The 20,352-nt window shown below is 33.4% G+C and overlaps 1 protein-coding gene across 3 annotated transcripts in view; it reads right to left on the bottom strand.

Moving 5' to 3' along the window:
- Nucleotides 1-41: 41 nt before the first annotated feature.
- Alg12 (Alg12 alpha-1,6-mannosyltransferase) overlaps nt 42-20,352 on the bottom strand; it is an 89,413-nt gene continuing 69,102 nt past the window's right edge. For 2 of the 3 annotated variants that reach the window (XM_069826156.1, XM_069826166.1), the window contains 3 exons: nt 18,688-18,914; nt 18,358-18,603; nt 42-10,377 (listed from right to left, as the gene is read on the bottom strand). In XM_069826156.1, coding sequence (XP_069682257.1) covers nt 8,238-10,377; nt 18,358-18,603; nt 18,688-18,914 — 2,613 coding nt within the window. In that variant the 3' untranslated portion in view covers nt 42-8,237. The remainder of the gene's footprint in view (nt 10,378-18,357; nt 18,604-18,687; nt 18,915-20,352) is intronic. The other variant, XM_069826174.1, reaches the window with a different exon arrangement.

The raw sequence follows: 20,352 nt of genomic DNA, 5'->3' as shown, positions 1-20,352 counted from the left end.
TATGGTAGATTTCAATTCTTATTTAAAAAAAAAAAAAAAAAAAAAAAAAAAAAAAAAAAAAAAAAGGAAATAGGATTATTGCAATGTTGGATTTATATCTAGTATCATCATGGTTGCCTCCAAGGTTGTAAAAATTGGCGTAATTAGTGATTCTGTAATATTTAAAACCGTATGAAGGGTCCAGGGGAAAATGATCAAAGTCTAATATATATATATATATTCGGTGCCATATGTTAGAGGGCATCCAGAACTACATTTCCAACAACAGTTTATTGTGACAAATTGATCAGAGTCACAAAAAATGAGGTCTTGAAACATTTAATCAAATGAAAGAATGATAGTCCATGAATTCTATGATAAAACGATCATAGTCTTTGGTCTGTCTTTGTGTGTAGATTCAGGGTTCTCTAGACTGCAAATGTAACAACCAACATTGAATTAAAACATTATTGAACATGTATTAATATAAAGCATGAGTACATTGTTGGAGTATATGCCAGCCTTGTTTTCATAATTTATTAGTTCTTGTTTTAACAGTATCAAATAAACTTTCATGATGAACAATGAAGGAGAAAGCAGTAGTGACTGATAACACTGATAACATTGCAACCAACTCCATTCTCAGTGATTGAAGTCCATCAGAATCTTGGACAATATATTTCAGGATTCCATACATGAAAAAAATGCCCCTTTCAAAACATACCTGTGCTTAAGATGTTCTCTCGTGAGCACTTAAGAACTATAAACCTAAGGACTTCATACAATGGGCAGTGGGAGATATATATCATAGACAAGAAATTTAGAGAAGCTGATTTGCAGGTTTTTCAAAAAGATGCTGGACCAGAAGCTTCACATGGATGCTGAAATCCACTTCCTAAAGCAAAATTCAATGACTTAAAAGTTCTCAAGAGATTCTGCAGTGAATTGACCTGGAAATTCTGTGACAAGTTACCCACATGCAATGCTGTAGGAGTTGGGGGGATGATGTTTTTCCAACTACGATATCTTGAAGAAATGTCTTTTCAGTGTGTTGTGTATATCTAATAATACTATGGGCATCGATAGTTTTTATCCCATTAATTTTTTTATTAACTAATACTATGGATATTGATCGTTTTTATCCCAAAGATTGTAGTAGTAAGCAAAATAATGTGACTATTATAACATCATACACGAAGTGGTACATATAACAACAAAAAATAATTTATATAATCCTCAGAAATTTGTATGTCTAATTTCAAGATTCTGTAATGTGTAGTTTTGTTGTGAGGGAGTCTCCAATTTTGTTTATTAAGTAACTCAATTGTAAGAAAATGTGACTTTGATAGTTTTCCCCTGGACTCTCCATATTGATTGGTGAAAATTTTTCAGAAACTTCAAATTTAAGACTTCCTCTGTTTCTTGTTATTTATAAAAATTTGTTTGTGGCTTGCATATTATTTGTACTACAGAGAATTGCTCGACCAAAGAAATTAGGTAATTTATATGCATTTTTTAACAGAAGAGAAAATGTCCTGTTAGGCACTACACAAATACTCTCTAATAACCTACTGGAATCATGTTCTGCTATGTAATCCAAAAGAAGCATTGTGGTTAAATGTCCCATTAGTCTTCTGACAAATAAGATATAATAATCCATTGATATTACCTGCTACAGTAGTTGACAGTGGTGAAGTCAGTCGAGAAATTCTTTGTATGTACTGTTCATCCTGAAAGGTCACAAGTTTTTTGTTTTGAAATGGATGGAGATTACCAATGTTTTGTTTTTGTGTAAGTAGCACTGATAATGCAGATGAAATTTTCTCAAGAGTTACTATTTAATAATGAAGTTTATTTCACGAGAAATTTTTAAAACAATTAGACAAACTTTTATAAAGCTACTGTTTTGTTAATATCCAAGAACTGATATCAGAATTCTTTCATTTGGACGGACAGACGATACATATTTTCAACTTATCAATGGCAAGAATTTTTGGACAGCCATTTAATTATCTTAAATTCAAATTAAGAAAAAACCTTCGTTGATAAAATACGAAAGTTTTATTCAATAAACCTTACAGCTATGAAAATAACCTGAAATAATATTTTCCTGGAAGGAACATTACACAAGAGACTATGCATTTATCTTAACTGTGTTAATTAGATTAAATTATTATGTAGGACTCTGTTTTAGGCAGTATGGTTAGGAGTACTCAGTTTTTAAGCAAGAGGCTAAATTACTGGTAAGTAAAGATAACTTATGAGTTAATTGCATAGACGTGAGCAAGGATATGCATGCAAAATGCAATCTCACATTTTGCAATCAGTTTCAAAAACATGTCCTTATTTAAAATATTTACACAGGAAAACAAATCAGATTTAACAATAAATACGTTCATTGCTAAATATTTACCTATTATTTAGAACACTTCATGGCACACATTGATATAACACAACACACACACAAAATAAGTAACTATTTTTGAAACTGTTCTCATTTGATAGCTGGAAAGAGCTCGGGCATGAGATAATGCATAGTTTCTACATTAATGCAGTTCATAGTTATGTTCTACCTTATAAACAGGATGCTTGCTTAAAGTGTACAGTATACAGTTATCAAGTTATCTGAACTGACCAATACATCATTCTCGAAATACAAACACTTGCACACCAAAATATTTCGCCTCCATAGGAGGTGTGTCAGTTTCCTAACATCCTTCTGTTCTCAAAATACACTAATTATAAATTAAAAAGTGTTTAAGAAGTGGTCAAATTAGTGAAGTATTGTCCAATATAAAAATATATTAACAGGTGGATGACAGTTAAAAATTTAAATTACAAGGTAGAATTATTGGTTTCATAATGTCAATTAAAACAAGTTTTCAGATAAAAATTGATATATAAATATTAAAAGACTGGTCCTTTGGAATAAATGTGGCTTATTAGATATTTTATTTTAAGACGACTGCTTTAGTAATAATTTCAAAATATTCAGCTTGAAATGGCGTGTTCTTTACACCAGTGGAACATAAACTTAAAGTGGAAGACCATCCCAAGAAGTATGGACAGAAGGTGTAAGTTTAGAATTTATTTATTTTCTGCTATCTGTAAAAGAAAATGACGTACCTGTGTATGATTTTATACTGATGGCTACTTTTGAAAAATGTTAAAAGTGAATATATAAGCTCTTATATGTAGGATTAGAGAAAAGATAAATTTCTTTATTAAAATGTATTCAGTGATACTGGGAGGAAAATGCTGCTTCGAATAATGAAGGAAATAATACAGGATGAAGAGTTGACTGGCTTTCCACCAACCAGCTTTTGTTTTTTCACTAAGTGTGCTTTCGATGATTATAGGAGCCATTCAATATCCCTAATGCAAACAAAATAATTCATGTTTTAATTTACTGAAGCTAAACATTCGAAAAGTTATTTATTTTCCAGAACAAGTCAATGAGATAATGAAATTGCCTGACTTCGTTTTTCAAATGATTTTGGCACCTCTTCAAGTAATTGACTCATAACTCATTGCAACTCTCTTCGAAGACAGAGTTTTCATGAATACTGTTTCTAAGATGTTTCAAAGTGAGGATTTGATTTGTATGCTTTGTCTTTAAATTCCCTAAGATAGAAGTTGCAAGACATTGAAGTTCTGGATCTAGAGGGCTAAGCATTGTTGCTAATAACAAGGGGACAGTTTTGTAGGTGCTAAAAAAAAGAAAGATTTAGGACTTTATAAAATTCAATTTAAGACTTTCGGGAGTTTATATAAAATTAACAATTAATAATGTTAATAATTTCAGTAAATATTCCATTTTAAATAGAATTTATGCGTACACAAAGAACTGGTGCTGACAATGAGTGCTACTGAACTGAAGATTCAAATGCTATCAGTGAATGAGACTGATTGCTGATTGGTCAGTTTCATTTCACGTAACAGGGGTGCACTGACACGAAAACTAATTTGTAAGCTATCGCCTAACTTGAACAACCTATCACCCCTTTTATGCTAGGATGGACTTTTCTGAACAAACTTCGGCTGCAGGAAATTAGGTAAAATCTTCTTTCCTCCCATTCTAAATAATATGGAACGAACTTGCCAGACCAGTGTTTATAGCAGAATTTCTTTCTTTTTCTTTTTTTCATTTCAAATGCCACTTTTATAATTTTTTGGAGCATTTTCACATTTTTAGTACCAGTATATTTATTTTAAATATATGCAAACATATTAGAAAAGTGATTTCCAGGCACAAACATAATTTTTAAGCATTTATAGGAGTTGATGACTCATTTAGGCATTTTAGATTCTGTAGAATTGTAATAGAGGGATCCTGTGTACATGAAACATAAATATATCTGAATAACGTACATCTAGGACATAGCAAACAAAATAGGTATGAAACTATAAATCCGTTCCCTACTAATAACACTAGTCAATATTAACAGTTTTCTAAGTTAAAAAAAATGCCCTATTACTGCCTCACCACTAATAGTGCAGCATACTCTAAAATCACGGAAGACATTTTATAAAAGAGATGGTAGAGTTTTTCGATGCTCCAATAATTTTTTTAATTACATGACCAGGGAGGAAGAACTAAGTCTCATCTGAAAATAATAAAATACATAGATTAGGATCAGTATCTCCATCAAGCACCTTATAACCAAACACAAAATTAAGTCTGCTTACAGGATTACCAGGTTTTAGTTATTGCACCATGGTCATTTTGTAGAAATTTATCTTTAATAATTCCATAGCTGTGCATACAGAACCATAAGAAATTTTAATTTGTTGTGAAAGAGCCAAAGAAAATTTATAGAATTCTCTAGATGATAAGTAGTGTAATCCAAATATTCTTTTGGGGAGGGCTCTATGCTGACATGTAGGTTTTTTGTCTTTAAAAAGTCCTGTCTCACCAGTTTATGGTAAAGATTGGTTTACAATAAACCAGAACAGAAACGACAACGAGAACGGAAAAAATGTTGAAATAAATGTATTTGAGTGTGAGCATTTACAATAGTTAATTGTTGTTGTTTTCTAATGCCAGGCATTTGACAATAAAGTCATTTGACCTCTTGCACTCCAATATTTTTCAAAGATATTATCATGGTCAGCCACTGAAGCACAGATTTTGAGGTGTTTCGAATCCATTTCTTGGTTTGAGTTGCACAAACAATAGTTAATTGTGAATGCTCACATTTAAGTACATTTACACAGGTTGTAACTTTAATAATAGCAACTATTTATTTATTACGAATATACAAGTGATACATCTGTGAAACTTCTACAATGTTACTACATTGTCTACAATTCGTTGCCAGCGATGTGGAAGTCGTAGTATCCCTGTAGCAGCTCCTGTTCTGTTGATGTTTCTGATGGACTGCCCTACTGCCTGCAGAATATCGGGAACAGTCTGGAATCGAACGTAACGAAGTGGTTCCTGCATCTTTGGGATTAAGTCATAATCACAGGGGCTTAAATCCGGTAAATGTGGTGAATGGAAAAGCACTTCCCACCCCCATCAACGGTACAAATCAGCAACAGGGTGTGTCATGTGCACCCTTGCGTTATTCTGCAAAATGATGGGAGGGTTCTGCAAAACACGTGGGCGTTTTCTTCGCAACACTGGTCTCAGATTATGCTCCAAAAAACGACGGAAATACTGTGCATTAACATTCTGTCTTTGCGGGACGGTATGTGTTAGGATGACGCCGTCACAGTCGTACACAACAGTAAGCATAACTTTCACATTTGTAGGGGCACGACGCACCACTGTTTTGTGTGATGACCCGTAATGATGCCACTCATTTGATTGGCGCTTAAGTAGAGGTTCGTATGACCTGGCCCATGTCTCATCAAGCGCAACAATATGCTGTAAGAAGGCGTCTCCTTCACGATCATAATGCTCCAAGTAAGTTTGAGTGGTGTCACATCGTATCCATCGCTATGCCTCCGTCAAATCCCAGGGAACCCACCAAGATGCAATTTTTCTCATTTTTAGGCGATTCTTTAGAATACAAAAAACAGTCATTTGCGATATTCCTATCTCCTGGGCTAACTCACGTACCATCTGTCGTCGATCGTTGTCTCATAGCGCGGAAACAGCTTGCACTTCCTCTTCACTAACACTTGGACGACCCGGCCAAGCCATGTTTTCCACGCAATCACACCTCTCGTTGAAGGCTCGAACCCACATCGCCACAGTCCTGTATGGCATTGCCTTCTCTCTACATGCCTCAACAAGACCGTCATGACATTGTCGTGCTTTACGACCACAGGCAGATTGAATTTTCAGCCAAGATCGCTGTTCCTGCTTTGTAAACATGGCAAAACACAACCACTTAGAGCTGTAACTAACAGGAGACTAACTTCAACTCTCCACAGCGCATGTGCTGTGAGTCGGACGGAAGAGTCCTTTTAGGGAGGGAGGAGGGCAGACATAGACTAACATGTGGTAGAAGTGACAACAATTAACTCCGTCTCATTTCGCTTTTACAGTAGTGTTGCCACTATTAAAGTTACACCCCACGTATTTTAACAATATTTCCGTTATTGTTGTCGTTTCCATTCCCGGTTTACTGTGGACCAGCCTTAACTCTGTGACTTGGAACTTGTTCCTAGGAAATCTTTCTTAATTTATCTTAGAATTTCATTAAGTGATTATGTTAGCATGTACAAATTGTACAAAAACACTGTGCAATTGAATATCTTAAACTGATCCATTTTATCCTTTATGGGTACACAGAAAAGCAATATACAAGACAAAGCAGATGCAATACCATACTAGCCAGCTGTTATTGATATCAAATATCTATCTGTGCTAAGACACTCTTAGATGAGACAAATGCTACTTGGTGGAAAACTGCTCAAATGTTCATCCTGTATGTCTTAATTGTTCGGTAGTTTTCTTTATTTCATGTAGAATATCTGTTTAATGAACTCTTTTGGCTCTTTCAGTACATGAATAATGGACTCTGAGGAAAGAGAAGTAAGAAATTATCATTAGAGCAATATTTATGTCAGTATTGATCATTTCTAAAAGCTATGAAATAATTAATGAAATGTTATGTTAATATTTACATTAAATTTTTAATAGTACAACTAGTGTGATGAAGAAGCATTGTTGATGAGAATACCGCAGTAGAAGAGAAAGAGACAGAATGAGAAATAATATGTATGCACATAATAAAATAGCTCCATTATGCTTAATTCAACATGGTCTGCAATTATCTTTATTTATTTTCGTTTAAACTGTGTTTGCTTACCAGAGGCAATATTGTCTTTAGACTATGAAGTTTTATTTTAATGAATGGAATGAATTTAAGTTATATAGAGGAAAAATCTTTAGGGTTAAAAAATCTTAAACGACTAAACTACTGACTCTAAAAATATGCATATATAATTGTTAGTCATTAAAAGTTGTGCATCCACAAGTGCACTCTGAGAGAAATTGCGAGAAGAGGGAGAATTTTTTTTATATATTATTTCTTAAAATCAGCCCTACTTCAAACGAACATTTTATTTAGATAACTATTTACTCATCAAGAATCTTTAGAATTTATTTAAATTTGCTTTCTTAGTCAAGTGAGAATGTTAATAAATTAAGAATTCTATTGTAATGATATGTTCGTACTGTTCTACATAGAAAAAAAAAATACTGTGTATAAAATCACATACAGTATTTTACAAATACACCATTTTAAACTAATTTTCATCCACTAAACAAGATTATCTATGCTCTGTATGGTATGTTTTTAAACTGCTTATTTGACGTTTTTCCTCATAAAATTGAGTCCACACTACAACATTATTTTTTTTTAATATAGGGATTATTTTTATCATTAGTCTATATTCATAAGTCCAAACAGGGAAATTATTCTGAAATATAAATCAAGATTCTTGATTAAATTTACCATCATTCTGTACAACTCCAGATGAGTGTCTATTGCAAGATTTTACACCAGTTTCATTTTCTTTTACAGATCAAGCACAAAAGCAGCAGAGAAAAGTACAAATTACTCATTACCATTGTCACGACACTCTTTAAACACAGGGCTATGAATAAAAAGCATATAATATAGTCCTGATGGAGAATTGGAGGTATTGAAGGTCACAGTGTCATATAATACTTAAAGCTGAATTGTAATATGATGTGATCTGTAAGTTTTAAGGCACTCTTCCTGCTCCTACACTTGCATCTGATTAAAAGGACCATCACAGTATCACAGGCCAAACAGTAAGATATTTAACATCAAGAATCACATTTGAATAACTTCTTCCCCTAACTTTCTGGATTCTACATCATCATATTCTATGGTTTCATCATTTTGAATCCCTTGTCTGTTTTCTTGTAAACTTGGTTGATCAGTTTCTGTATCTTGAGATGCTCCTTGTTTAATGTTTTCTGTTTTAAGATTTGTAGACGATTTTTCTTCAGGTGATTTAATGTCTTGACTAGATTCTAAAATCATTGTGCTTTCTTCATCTAATCTAGTAGATGCTGGTGTTTCAGAAGTTTGAATATCTGGTGCTTCCTCAGTGTTAGGAAGCACTTGTCCAGAATGAATGCTTTCTTTCGCAGATTTACTGGTTTTCTTTGTGAATTTCTTTTTGGGTTTCTTAAGAGATAAGCTGTCTAAGCCATGTTCTTGCACTTCAACATTATTTTCCATGCCAATTATTTTTTCTGGTAAAGTGTTTCGGAGTTCAAATTCTATATTTTCATCCTTAGAAATTTCATTTTCTTCTTGATTAAAATTAGTAAAGTCTTGAACATATGTAGAATCTAATTTGGTTATGCCATCATCGGTATTATCAATAATTTTATCCACTGATGAAAGGGAAGATTTTGATTTATCTTTTTTAATTTTCCTTGCTGCATTACCTTTCTTAATTTTGGTTTTGAGATGCCCCTGATCTGGAAATATTTCCTTTAAATCTTCATTTTCACTTATTTCTACAACATTACCTTCCTCTGGGGCTTGTTTTCCATTCTCAGTTGTAACATTTTCTAAATTCATTACATTTCCATCTGAAGCTTTGGTATGTGAATAGTCATCATTTTTGGCATAGGATTCATCACTAAGTTCTGCTTCAATATTTTTGGCAGCTTTTTTAATTTTCTTTTTTGGTTTTACAGAAATCTCCTCTAAAGTGTCATTTTCAATAGCAACAGGCATTTGATCTGTCTCTGTAACAGAATCTATATCCATTACACCCTCTAATATTCCTTTTTTTGTTTGTTTTGTAAGCTTAGATTTCTGTGCAGCCTTTTTCCTTCCTGTTGTACTGTCATCTGTCATATTATCAATAGCCGAAAGGGACTCTTCTTCTACATCTTGATCTAACATTTTGTATTTCTTAATATCTTTTTCCACCATTCTTTTACCCTTTTGCAGCTTTACATCAGGGAATTCATCTTCATGAGTTAGGTTATCAAAAGGTAGGGGTGAAATTTGTGCCTCTGTTTCAGCAGAGATTACTGAGTCTATATTTTTTGGGAGGTCAGTCTCTTCATATTCTTCTAGTACTGCTTTACTGCTAACTTGTTCCTCATATTCGTGAATGCTCTCACTATGTATGTCACTGTAATTTTCCTCACTAGCTGCAGGAATTTGGGAGTCCTGCAATTGTATATACTCATCAGATTTTATAATTTTTTGTGGTGGTAATTCTGTGTCTTTTGTCTCCTGTAGTTTCAACTCTTTATCTTCGAGAGCTTTATATTGTCTTATAATCTTTTTTATGTTTCTCTTTACATTTCCTGATTTCGGATGTATTCTTGCTCTTCCTTCCGCCCTGTTTAATTCCTTAATCAAATCCTCCCTTGTCATGCGCATTAATTTCGAAAGCTGTACTTCTTCTTCTATGTCCTCAGTAGGCTCTATGTTCAGATCAATGAGTGGAGAGTCTCGATGTTCATCATCATCGTCATCTAATACTAGACTTCCAAACACATCAGTCTGAATTTGCATTTCATCTAAATCACTTGGTGATTCTAATGTTTCATCTAGTTCTAAAGTGTCTTCAATATTCCCTAATAAGTCTTCCTTAACTTCAGTTTGTAAATCTATATCAATAGGCAATTCTTCTATGTCACTGGGTGGTAATTCTTCTATATGACTTGGTAGTTCTATTTCTTCCCTCTTTAAGTATATATCTTTATATGCATCCCTTTTTCTCAATATAAATATCATTGGTTTTGTTTTGATTCTGATTGGCGGAAAAGTGTTATAATTAAATGCAATGTGAGAGAAACCTTCCACAGAATCTAGAATATCATGTGTTCTTGAATATGGTTTTAGGTTTTGGGAATACTTGCTCTTTGCTTCAAGGAGTAAATGTGTGAATGCCATCATTTCAGTGCTCCCACTTGTTAAATTTTCTGCTTTGCTATACCTGAAAAAAGCCGAGTTTATATTTATATTATGACAGTAAGTAAACATTATGTAAATTCTGAAACATAATTCGTACATGAAATTGAAATATTTACAGATGTATACATTATTTCACTGACAGATTAAAAAGTCGTTTAGGATTGGTATTTCTTGTGGGAGAAACATGCAGTTGCCATGGACTTAATGTAGTTTTGTGTCATATTTATCTGCCTATTATAGTAAAGCAGAAATACAAGCTAAAAACCAGAGTTACTGGCTGGATGAAACAGGTGGTAGAACTTGTGAGGCACACAGAATTATCAATAAACTATTAAATTTACCTAAGATACAATAATATTGATTCAATATTTTTTATGTTGTAACTTCAAGAAACAGCTTTACTTTCCATTGTGTCATGGATTCCAGACTGTTTCCATTGCAAGATATGACAAGTAGTTGTATGACTCAGAAAGTGACTCACACCAATCTTGCAGGCATAGTGGCAACACTATGTTCCTTCCCACCTCAAATTTCAATCCTGAAGTATTTTTAATCGGTAAATATATCAAAGAGCATAATGAAAATATTGTATTATTCTTATCTTTGAGCTTCTAAATAATAATAATAATAATAATAATAATAATAATAATAATAATAATGATAATAATCTCATCTACCTTCAAGGAATGGACCCTTTGACTTCGTACATCCTCACTGTTGTGTAGGATATAAACCAACATTGAACATAACTATCCAAAAGAGCCAAAACCAAACTGTTGTTATTGTGTTTATCAATTTGCTATTGCGAATTGATTTTGCATAGTTTGTTTTTGAAGTGGAATATAATTATGTATACTCCAGTAACACTGCATCCCCGGTGTGCTATCGTAAATTGATTTTGTATAGTTAGTTTTTACAATTGAATCTATTCTGCATATTCCCGCAACTGTGGTCGGCTATCACCAATTTATTCTGCACAATTCGTTTTTACTACAGACTACACTCTTTAATAATCCCAATACTATGGATTATCTGCTAAGTACATGTTAGACAAGTACTACAAAGTACAGTTATTTTCAGGATGGCAGTGTCTTCTCATTGGGCAAAGACAGATTTTCCAAGAAGCCTTTGTTACTTCCTTTTATCTAATTAAATAAATCCCAGTCTGTGCTGAGATTTCTATATCGTGCAGAGTGTAAACATATATTGGAGGACAGATTCTACTGTGAAAACTAACTACCCAAAATAAATTTGTGATAATAAACCATGGTAAAGTTATGGGAATATTAAATGGAACATATTTCATTATAAAACAAAGTATGTAGAAACTATTTGCAATACCAAATCGTTGTTGTACTAATGAAGAATAATTCCACTGTAAAAATGAACTATGCAAAATCAATTTACAATAGAAAATCAGTTACAGGATTACAGAAAGGACAGATTGCATTATAAAACTATGCAAAATCAACTCACGTTAAACAAAACCACATTACCAGTCTACTGGATGATAGCTCTTATTAAAAAAAAACGAACAATGCAAAATCAATTCATGATAGCAAATCATTGTTGTTTAGTCAACTGTCCGAAGACAGATCTGAATCTCACAAGTGATACTAAGAAGGAAGGCACCACTTGTGAAGCAACTAGGCCAGGAGATAAGTGGTAGTGTGGCCAGTTCCTTTCCCCCTCCAAGCAAATTATTATATCATTACATGTGTGAAAATGTAACCTTAGGATGCATAACATGGGTCCATTGGACCCGGTGGAATATTTAATAATTATTATCTAAATAACTAATTCACAGTGTGACTCTACCCACTAGGTATTCTACTCTTGTTACTTCCTTTATACACCTATAGCACATTTGGTATTTTATTCTTTTATTGTATATATGTTTTTTATACACTTTTACATAACATGGGTCCAATAGACCCATTGCTTAAATTGTTTTATTATCGTAAGAATTATTGTAGTCTGCCATCTAAACAGAATCCTATGAACTACGAGAACATATTTTCATGAGTTGGCAAGATTTCTACAGCTGGAAAGTGAAATTTCGGACGACAATGAGGAATATATATCTCCAGCAATTGATGACAATACTCCGGATGAAGATGAAGTTTCTTCTGCAGAACTGGATAATGATGGTGTGAGAATGAAGATGAAATCTGGATGCCTATTTCACACCAGTCGAGAATCAAAACACATAGAGGAGAATATATTGCTTATAGTAGGATAATATGGAGGACAGAAACCCTGCTCAGAGTAAACCTCATGTCCACAACATTGTAAGATTTGTATCAGGTCCTTCAAGGGGTATAGGAACTGCTACTCTCAGAGGTGCCTGGGATTTATTTATCCCACAGAATATTTTGGATGAAATTGTGAGATGTATCAACTTAGAAGCAAAAAGATTTTATCTACTGAAGAAAATAAAATAGCAAGAAGTATGAATAGATGAAATGGTTGCTTTTCTTGGAATTTTGTTCCATATGAGAGCAGACAAACCTTGGGATGTTCCAATAAGAGAATTTCTTCTTGGTAAATTTCCCAATCCATTTTATAGAGCTACAATGTCTGTGAATCATTTTGAAGCTATGAGAAGATTTTTAAGGTTCAATGATAAGAGAACACGGAAGGTTAGATTACAAACAGATAAACTTGTTCTATTTTTTATGTGTGGCAAATATTTACGGAACAATGCAGAAAAGTAATGGTCCCACAACCAAATGTCACAATATATGAATAGCTGGTTTCATTTAGAGACCGTTGTAGTTTTGTACAATATATGCCAAAGAAGCCAGCGAAATACGAGATCAAAATTATGTGATGTGTGTGAAGCAGAAACTGGTTATGCCGTTCACGGAATTGTATATTCAGGGGGAAAAAAAATCGGAGAACTGCCACAGAAGGATCTGGCTCTCAATACTGTAAAGTTTCTAAATCGCTCTGTACTTGGTACAGCCCAAAATATCACCATGGACAATTATTTTATAAATGTACCTTTGGCACAATATATGGTGGAGAAGAAAGTGACAATTGTGGGATCAATTAAGCAAAAACAAGAGAGACATTCGAAAAGAAATGAAATCCAATGCAAAATCGACCAATGAACAAAAGTGTATTTGTATTTCACAAGGACATGACAATAGTTAGTTTTTGCCTAAAGAAAAACAAATGTGCTATTCTGCTAAGTACTATGATAATGCTGTTCACGAACATCACCCAAAAAGAAACCTGAGATTGCAAAATTCTACAGTCACACTAAGGGTGGTGTTGATGTAATGGATCAGAAAGTGCACAATTATACTTGTAAAATGCAAACCAAATGCTGGCCCATGGAGCTTCGGTGTAACATTTTGGACGTTACTGCTCTAAATGCATTCATTCTGTATTGTATCCAGCACCCCAGGTACCATAAAAGACTTTTACACAAGTGGAGACTATTCATCAAAGAGATGTCAATGAAAATGGTCCAACCATACATGATTAGAAGATCGTTCAATCTCCGTCTGCATAAGTCGATTTATGTGGACATGGAAAAGTTCATCACTAACCTAGATAGTAGTGTGCAAAGTAACAACAACAATAGTAGCAACCATCAAAACAAGAAGATATGTTTCCTATGTCCTACAGCGACAGACAGAAATACCAAATCTATCTGCTACAAATGTACAAATAATGTTTGTCAGGAGCATAGTACAGTCGTGTGCAATAAGTGTAAAGACTGATAAGATATACCTGTACTTGTGTGGTTATTCCTTACTGGTTTTTCTTCTTCTTCTACCTCGTGGATACATTACATTATTATCTTATATAAATAAATATATCTGTTTGTGTTGTGGCATCGTGGTCTAAGGCATCCTGTCTGGGACTTGCATTACGGAATGAGTGCTGATTCGAGTCCTCATGGGGGAAGAAATTTTCTCATGAAATTTCGGCCAGTGTATGGGACCGGTGCCCTCCCAGCATCGTGATGCACTTGGGGAGCTACAATAGGTAACGAAATCCAGTTACGCAAACCAGCTACAATGGCTGGGGGGCTCATCATGCTAACCACACAATACCTCCATTCTGGTTGGATGACTGTCCGCCTCTGCTTCGGCATGTGGTCGTGAGGCCATATTATTATTATTATTATTATTATTATTATTATTATTATTATTATTATTATTATTATTATTATTATTATTATGTGTCTGTGTTGTAATAAGAATTTATTTTCACTCGTTACTTAGTTATAAAACTAAATTATTTTCTTTGCCCAAAGAAAAACATTAAGAACCTACATTATTATCTTGTAGAAATAAATGAATATAATTATATATTTGTATATTCACATGTTACTTAGTTATAAAATTTTATATTATTTACCACAATTAAAACTTCTAAATTTAAATTAAATAATGGATTAATATTATTCCATTTATATGTGTAATTCCTCATTAAATAGCATACGGGTCCAATGGACCCATGTTATGTAAATGTGTAGGAAAAGTAGCTCATGCATCCTAGGGCTAACATAAAAAATTCCTCAGATGTGATATCTGTTTACGTCATTTCAAACCTGCCATTGGGAAAAAGAGTTGCCAGATAAGGTCGGACCAAAATAAAGGAACAAGAGAGGGAAGTAAAGAAACATCTCTAAACATTTAAATAATCTAATAATTCAGTGAACAATAAAATTATTAGTAATCAGTTTAAGAAAAAAGTCTTATTTTTATACATTAATTTGCAGTATCAAATTTAATATTTGTATTTGCCACTTTCAAATTGCTTCTTAAACTAGTTATATTTAACATGATTGAGAAAATCACTGTGAGATTAGAAAAAAAATCAACTTCAATTAAATTATGTGTTATTTGAGAACGCATAATTTCTAAAAATGCATTTTTGAAGAAAAATGTATTCATTTAGCAAAATGTGATACTTTCTTGTTCACATTCTTGAAAATAATCATCCATTTGTTACCGACATCCAAGTTCTCATCATTGTTTACTGATTTGAAAGAGTGTGTTACTATTTATGTGCTACATCTAATATCATTTTTAGAAATAAATATGAATTAGGAAAAGAAAACATTTTTAAAGGCACTAATTAAAAAACTGTAAAATTTTGAATAAGTAGTGGTTTATCTGAAATACCAGAAAATACATGTTACGAAATATGTGACAGTTGGAATTTCTAAATTGCAAGGGATGTGGAATACTTCTATTAAATACATACTGTCTTTTAAAATTCAGGATATCTGGCAATTTTGATGTCATGCATAACATTAATTGTAACTGTAACTAAGCATACTACTCAGCAATTTGTGTTTAATTTCGAAGTTGGCTGATAAACTTCCAAGCTGTGTTGGGTGGTACACAAGTAGTGGGTCATAGTCAGGATGCGAGCGAGGTCACCACTCTGAATGCTTACATTTGCAGTTTTCTTAACTTTTTTTTTTACTTTCTAATTATATGAAGTAAAAAGAGAAAGTGTTGTAATGAAAAAATAATAGATTTCGAGATTTTTCATGGAAATAAACATTTGTGATAATCTCAGCCAAGACACTATCACTTTGAATTGTGGAAATATAATTAATTCTATTGGACCGGGTGAAATCGTCAAATATTTGGGAATTACATTTTCTGCAGAAATTGTATTTGACTAACCAAGTATTATTCGAATTTTTGGTAAAGATATTGACAAGTTAACCACCACTAATTTACTAAAACCTGATCAAAAACTGAATATTATGAATCAGTATATATGGCCTAAGATCATTTATTCGCTCCAAAGTACACCACTGAATAAGATTCCAAAATCTTTCTTACAAGATATTGATAAAATTGTCCGGACAGGTGCTAAGGAAATTGTGGGTTTACCACACGATTGTCCAAATGACATGCTATATGCTCTGAAGAATCTTCGTGGCCTTGGTTTATTTAATGCTGAATGGGAAGTACACCTCCAACACTATAACATTGCCAGAAGTCTTTTAAAAATAAATGACGAACATCTCCATTTCTGCAGGAATCTTGAAACTGAAAAACAAGAAGCTCTTTCACAATTAAACATTCACAACAACGCAGAAGCACATTCGATGACAGGCCGAAGTTTAAGATCTGAGTTACAGCACAGGTCGTTTAATAATTGGTGTCGTCTTCCACAAAAAAGGCAAAGGGGTGGTAACTTACAGTGAAGATCCAAAAAACAACTCTTGGATTAGTAATAGAAGAGGAATATCATCCTCAGAGTGGACCAATGCCATAAAGATGTCCACAAACATCGCAGCAGTACGATCGGTGCCAGGTCATTCCTTTCAAGATCAAAACTGTCGTCATCCAGGATGCAGCGAAGTAGAAACCCTTGGGCATGTTTTGGGTTATTGCCCTAAAGAAGAACTACTGAGGAACAATCACCACCATAAAGTGAGAAGCTCCATCGCAACCACTCTTCGGAAGGCAAAGTGGGAGGTTTACGAAGTGCACTGCTTGGCTGAGAATGGGTCAACGAAGAGCAGACATTATAGCCATCGGTCGCCGGAATCAAAGAAGCCTCATTCTTGACCCCACTGTCCATTTTGAGAAGTATGATCAACAAGCCAATAACGTTAACCCATGTATTCCTCACTTCAGTGAGAGATACAAAATGAATATTAATACACGGGCAGTGAAAAGACTTCTTTTTGGCGCTAGGGGAACTTCATTTAAGTTAACCAAAACCATTCTCCTTTCTCTTAAATTTTCTAATGAGGACATTAACAAAATTTGTCTAATGGTATTGAGAGATTCATTATCCATTTTACACAATCACTTGTATAATACTATGTAATTTTTTTTTCACTTCATTTCATTACTCTTCAATGTATTTTGATCTCATGTTTCTCCGCAATCATATTGTATTTTTCATTTAACCTCTGCTTTGATCCTAGTGATCAGCTGTAGATTTCGGCCAGATGTCCCAAATTGTGGAATTTGTTGTTGCCCTACGCTAATAAAGTGATTTTCAGCATTTTGTCTAAATAAAATTTCTCCTGAAGTATTGAACAGATAGATACTGTTCATAATTTCAATTCAATACTGTCAATTCAATTGGGAATGAAATACATGAAATATAATTATTTTAATAAAAAATTATCAATGTGGCAAGCTTGGACCTAGTGATTTCTTGTGGTCTCAAAAACAGATTCATGCTACTGTTTTGAGGGACGTCTCTGTGAGTGTTTTTCAGATGACCAGTTACAAAAAAATTAACGAGTATTTTTTAAATAACACAAAATGGCAATTTATTCGTAAACAGCACTAACATTTTTCTACACATTTTTCTTATATGAGAAAGTGACAGATGAAATGGTATGGAGAACATGTCTTCCAAATATTGTTTGTACCTATCAGAAAAATTAATTATTATTTAATAATTATGCATATAATCTAAGAATTCTTCAGGCAGAGAAAAAATAGGGCTTAAAGATATCTCTGTACAAATTACTCCGTACATTTACATAGCCTCGAGCCATTACAAAAATACAGCCAGGAAAAAAATATATAGAATTATGCCTCCAATTGAAAACTTCAGATAAAAATCGTAGGACTTAAGATACCTACATGAATTACTCAAGAAAAGTTTATTTTTCTGTACAAGTGGAAAAATGTGCAGCCAAAGTATCTTCCTCACCACAAATAACTTACAGGCATGGAACACTGAATGACTGAAATGGCTTGCTATTTGTAACAGAATCTCATTATAAATTATTTACATGCTTTATACATACTGATTCTCATAAATAACTATTATAAAAGTAAAGCTATTGTAATGAAAATTTGTCTCGAAATACAAAAAATTCCTTTTCTGTGGAATACAAAAAATTCCTTTTCTGTGGAATACAGAGAATTATGGTTCAAGGAAATAAACTACAAGCAGGAATGTCACTGGTAATATTATAAAGAAATTAACTGTTGAAAACACACAAAACGTATATGAAAGTGTCAGTTTTATGACACCAACTTTTTACCTCCAATTAGGGTTGTCCTGTGTAAACCTTGAAACTCCAGTTTGTGCAGTTAGTACATCAATATGAACAAATACAAATGGTTCATTCCTGGCCAAACGATGGAGTCGTGTTATAGCATTTCCACCGGGATAGTTAGCACCTGCTATGCACAGCAGAAATACAGAGAATACTGCATTCAGAACTAGGTGACAACATACTCCAAATGCCAGAAATCCATGAAAAGATGACTTGCCACGGTTTTCAAAACTGTAACAACATACACAATGTATAATGAAGTAGTGAAAACTTCATAATTTATACATTTTCAACAAATATTCACAGTTTACTTACATTCTGTGACAAGCACTTGCTGCAGTTATGTTTAATAATGGAAAGATGTATATGATAAAGCGTAGTTCTTTATGTGGTAGGAATGAGAAGAGGAAGACAAATGCAAGTGCTGGCAGCACCAGCTTCCTCACACGTGATTCATAGTAGATTCCTAATGGCACAAGGAACACTGAGCATCCCATACCTCTTGGAATTGCAGAGTAAAAATACCATAGAAATGGAGAAGTCTGACAGTGCAGTTAATGGAAATATTGATGTTTATAATAGTTTTAAAAATATTCTACTGTATACCAGGTTTTATTATTTCATCCTGAATTACCAGTATTTACTATTAAACCTTGTTTATGTTTATACAGTGCTGCAACTGGAAAGCAGTAATAATACTAGATAAAAAATAAAAATATATGTGCACACAACGATCGTAAAGCAATTGGAAAGAATAACTGAAGGCTGTGTCTGAAATTCTGTTCTATGCTTTCATTAAATATCAAAATAACAGTGTTTCAGTGATACTTTTGAGTTTTGGGAACAAAAAGAAGTTCGGTACTAAGTCTGGTGAAAATGGTACTTACGACAACACACAGACTTTTCTATGTTAAGAAATTCCCTCAGAATGAGTCTTAAGGCTCACTTGTCTATGCAAGAGGAACCAACTGTCTTTTCTCAAAATTTGTATTTTCTGAAGAAAATATTAAAAAATTGTCAGACAGTACACAGCAGTAACTGTCCAGTGACTGGGTATAAAACCTATATGCACAATTCTGTATTATTTAAAAAAATAATAATTACCATTGCTTGATTCTTTTTTAAGTTTCTTGACGAATTTTCTTACCTTTAGGAAAGTTTGCTGACTTCCATTCTACAGTTTTGTCACTTTGTTTCAGGATTGTATTGGAAAGACCATATCTTATCACTATATCAATCAAATTTAGAAAGATGAGTTTTCTGCAGTGTTAAATTTGGACTGTTGTTGATCGTCTGCCAATGAATGTGGAAAAAACCGCACACAGTGTGTTAGATGGCGATTATTTTCCTCACCTTTTCAAACAACTTGAATTGCATCTGCTGAATTAGGATGTTCATTGTCTTCCAATAATTATTTTCTGTGACGGAAACGATTATGCCATTCAAAAACATGTCTAGAGAGAGGCAATTATGTTCATGTATTTGCTTTATCAATTAAAACATTCTTTGAAACTGTTGTCCAGGTACTAATTTGTTGTTTACTATTTGTTTCATTCTTGCTTTATAACACAGACAAGAGATGTTCTTGCATGGTGGCAATGATGATCAGTGGCACCAACTTTGGAGGGCATGGTGTTTTTGCCCCCCCTCCCCCAAAGAAAATTAAATTTGAATATTACATTTTTCATTTGCAACAATCTGTTGACAAAGTTACAAAACACTGATGTTCTAATAAATAATTGGAGCAACGATAACCCCCAGAGCATTGGAGATTGTGCTTTGTATTTGCAGGTTGCATGGTTCACGCATAGATGGCAGTTACATTTGTTGACTCGAGAAAACAAGAAGATTCGAGCGTTAGGAGTTTGTCATAGTTTCTGTACTCTTTGGTCTATTCGAGTTGCTGCTAGGATTCGATTCGATATTCTTGAAATTTCCAGTGTCACAGGCTCCTTGATATATAAAGAAAAGTGCGTTATT

The sequence above is a fragment of the Periplaneta americana genome, chromosome 1 (genome assembly GCF_040183065.1).
Source record: "Periplaneta americana isolate PAMFEO1 chromosome 1, P.americana_PAMFEO1_priV1, whole genome shotgun sequence".
Lineage (NCBI taxonomy): Eukaryota > Metazoa > Arthropoda > Insecta > Blattodea > Blattidae > Periplaneta > Periplaneta americana.
Note: the sequence above shows the minus strand (reverse complement) of the source record. Positions and strands in the feature narration are given on the sequence as shown.